Genomic DNA, 2,500 nt, shown 5'->3' on the forward strand with positions numbered 1-2,500 from the left:
TCTTTCTCTCTCTCCTTCTCCCCCTCTCTATCTCCTTCTCCCCCTCTCTCTCTCTCCTTCCCTCTCTCTCTCTCTCTTTCTCTCCCTCCCACCCTCTCTCCTTCTCTCCCTCTCTCCTTCTCTCCCTTCTCTCCTTCTCTCCCTTCTCTCCTTCTCTCCCTCCCTCCTTCTCTCCCCCCCTCCTCTCCGTCCCTCCTTCCCTCCTTCTCTCCCTCCCTCCTTCTCTCCCTCTCTCCTTCTCTCCCTCCTTCCCCATCTTCGTCTACTTGTCTACCTGCTTCTGCCCCATCCATCATTTATGGTCCATTTGTCTCTTAGTAAATCCATGCCTGTACAGCATATTATATCAGTCTTCATGAATAAACTGACATACATAAACACATGCGTACACACACACACGCACACATACACACACACACACACACACACACACACACACACACACACACACACACACACACACACACACACACACACACACACACACACACACACACACATACACACACACACATACACACACATACACACACACATACACACACACATACACACACACACACACACACACACACACACACACACACACATACACACACTACACACTACACACACACACACACACACACACACACACACACACACACACACACACACACACACACTACACACACTACACACTACACACTACACACTACACACTCACATAATACATATATACGTACATATACACACATAATACACACATAGAAAAAAGATACATATCTTTTGCAACCGTGTAACCTCCCCCCCCCCCCCCGCAGAGTGCCCCCCTGGGTTCCACGGCGACTATTGCACGCAAGTCTGTGAGTGTGAGAACGACGCCACGTGCAACCCATACAGCGGCCAGTGCATCTGTCCTCCTGGCCTGACGGGGGACACCTGCGCCGACAGATGCCCGGAAGGTTAGTTTCGGGAACGGTGGGTCGGTGGGTGGGTTGAGAGTGGGTGAGTGGGTGGGTTGAAGGTGGGTGGGTGGGTGGGTTAAGCATGGTTGGATGGGTGGGTGGGCGGCATAGGGATGGGTGGGTGGGTGGGATAAGGATTGATGGGTGGCATAAGGGTGGGTGGGTCAAGGGTGGATGGGTGAGTTGGTCAAGGGTGGTTGGGTGGTCAAAGATGATGGCGGTTGGGTGGTCAAGGCGGGTGGGTTGGGTGAGTGGGTGGCCAAGGGTGGTTAATGGTTTTATGGCTAATGGTGACTTTGAGACATGGGAAGTAATGTCTTTAATCCATATAGTTTTCCATGTGCAGCAGAGAAAATAAACAGAAATAATAATTTCAAACACACTTTCAGAAAAAAAGAGAAATAAAGTATAGTAAAATAAAAATATGTCAGGCCAGATGAAATACGACAATAGCTAACGCGACACATCAAAAAAGAGAATAAAATAAATAAATACGAGAATAAAATGAATAAATAAATGAATAAACAGATAGACAGATAAACCGACAAATAACACTTCTCCAGCGACCTTTTTTATCAGCTATTTCATCCTTTATCCTTCATCCTAGGGACGTTCGGCCTCGAGTGCCAAAAGGAGTGCCAATGCGGCCCTCACCCCTGCCGGAAAGACACAGGAGAGTGCCTGTGTCCTGCGGGATTCAAGGGACCCGGATGTGAGATGCGTGAGTTGGATTTTAACCCTCGTTTGATTTTAGTTCAGAAGTGGCTACGTAGGGAGTGTGTGTGTGTGTGTGTGTGTGTGTGTGTGTGTGTGTGTGTGTGTGTGTGAGAGAGAGAGGGAGAGAGAGAGAGAGAGAGAGAGAGAGACAGAGACAGACAGACAGACAGACAGACAGACAGACAGACAGACAGAGAGAAAGAGAGAAGGGTGTGTGGAAAAAAGGAAAAGAAAGAGAGATGGGGGGGAGAGAGAGACAGACAGACAGACAGACAGACAGACAGACAGACAGACAGACAGAGGGTGGGGGTAGAAAAAGAAAGAGAGATGGGGAGAGAGAGAAAGAGAGAGAGACACACAGACAGACAGACAGGGACAGAGAGACAGATTGTGTGTGTGTGTGTGTGTGTGCGCTCAACTCCGAACCCAACCCCCACTGACTACAACTCGCCCGGCCCTTTCCAGAGTGCGGCCCTGGGCGGTACGGGCTCGGGTGCCAGCAGCAGTGTGAGTGCCGGAATGGTGCGACCTGTGACCCTGCGACAGGTCAATGCACCTGTCCGCCGGGCTGGATCGGGCCAACGTGTCAGGAGAAAGACCGTAAGGATGAATTTCTTATGTTTAAAATATGTGGTTTAGGCTTTATAAGATTGCGGTACAGTCTGGACTCTTTTTAACACGTTTTTATTATTTTCAATGTAAGATTTTCTTCCCTCAAAGTTCCTGAGAAAAGAAAACTCTGCTCCAGGAATGAGTTAACGTTACTATTTTTATAATAATAATAATAATAATAATAATAATAATAATGATAATAATAAATCAGAACTAAATCTAAA

At 47.8% G+C, this 2,500-nt stretch overlaps 1 protein-coding gene across 3 annotated transcripts in view; it reads left to right on the forward strand.

Moving 5' to 3' along the window:
• Nucleotides 1-2,500, forward strand: part of LOC113803929 (multiple epidermal growth factor-like domains protein 6) — a 124,804-nt gene that overhangs the window by 121,506 nt on the left and 798 nt on the right. For all 3 annotated transcript variants that reach the window (XM_070135806.1, XM_070135807.1, XM_070135805.1), the window contains 3 exons: nt 804-944; nt 1,555-1,668; nt 2,130-2,264. In XM_070135806.1, the coding sequence (XP_069991907.1) occupies nt 804-944; nt 1,555-1,668; nt 2,130-2,264 (390 nt within the window). The remainder of the gene's footprint in view (nt 1-803; nt 945-1,554; nt 1,669-2,129; nt 2,265-2,500) is intronic.

This window comes from Penaeus vannamei, chromosome 21, assembly GCF_042767895.1.
Source record: "Penaeus vannamei isolate JL-2024 chromosome 21, ASM4276789v1, whole genome shotgun sequence".
Classification (NCBI taxonomy): domain Eukaryota; kingdom Metazoa; phylum Arthropoda; class Malacostraca; order Decapoda; family Penaeidae; genus Penaeus; species Penaeus vannamei.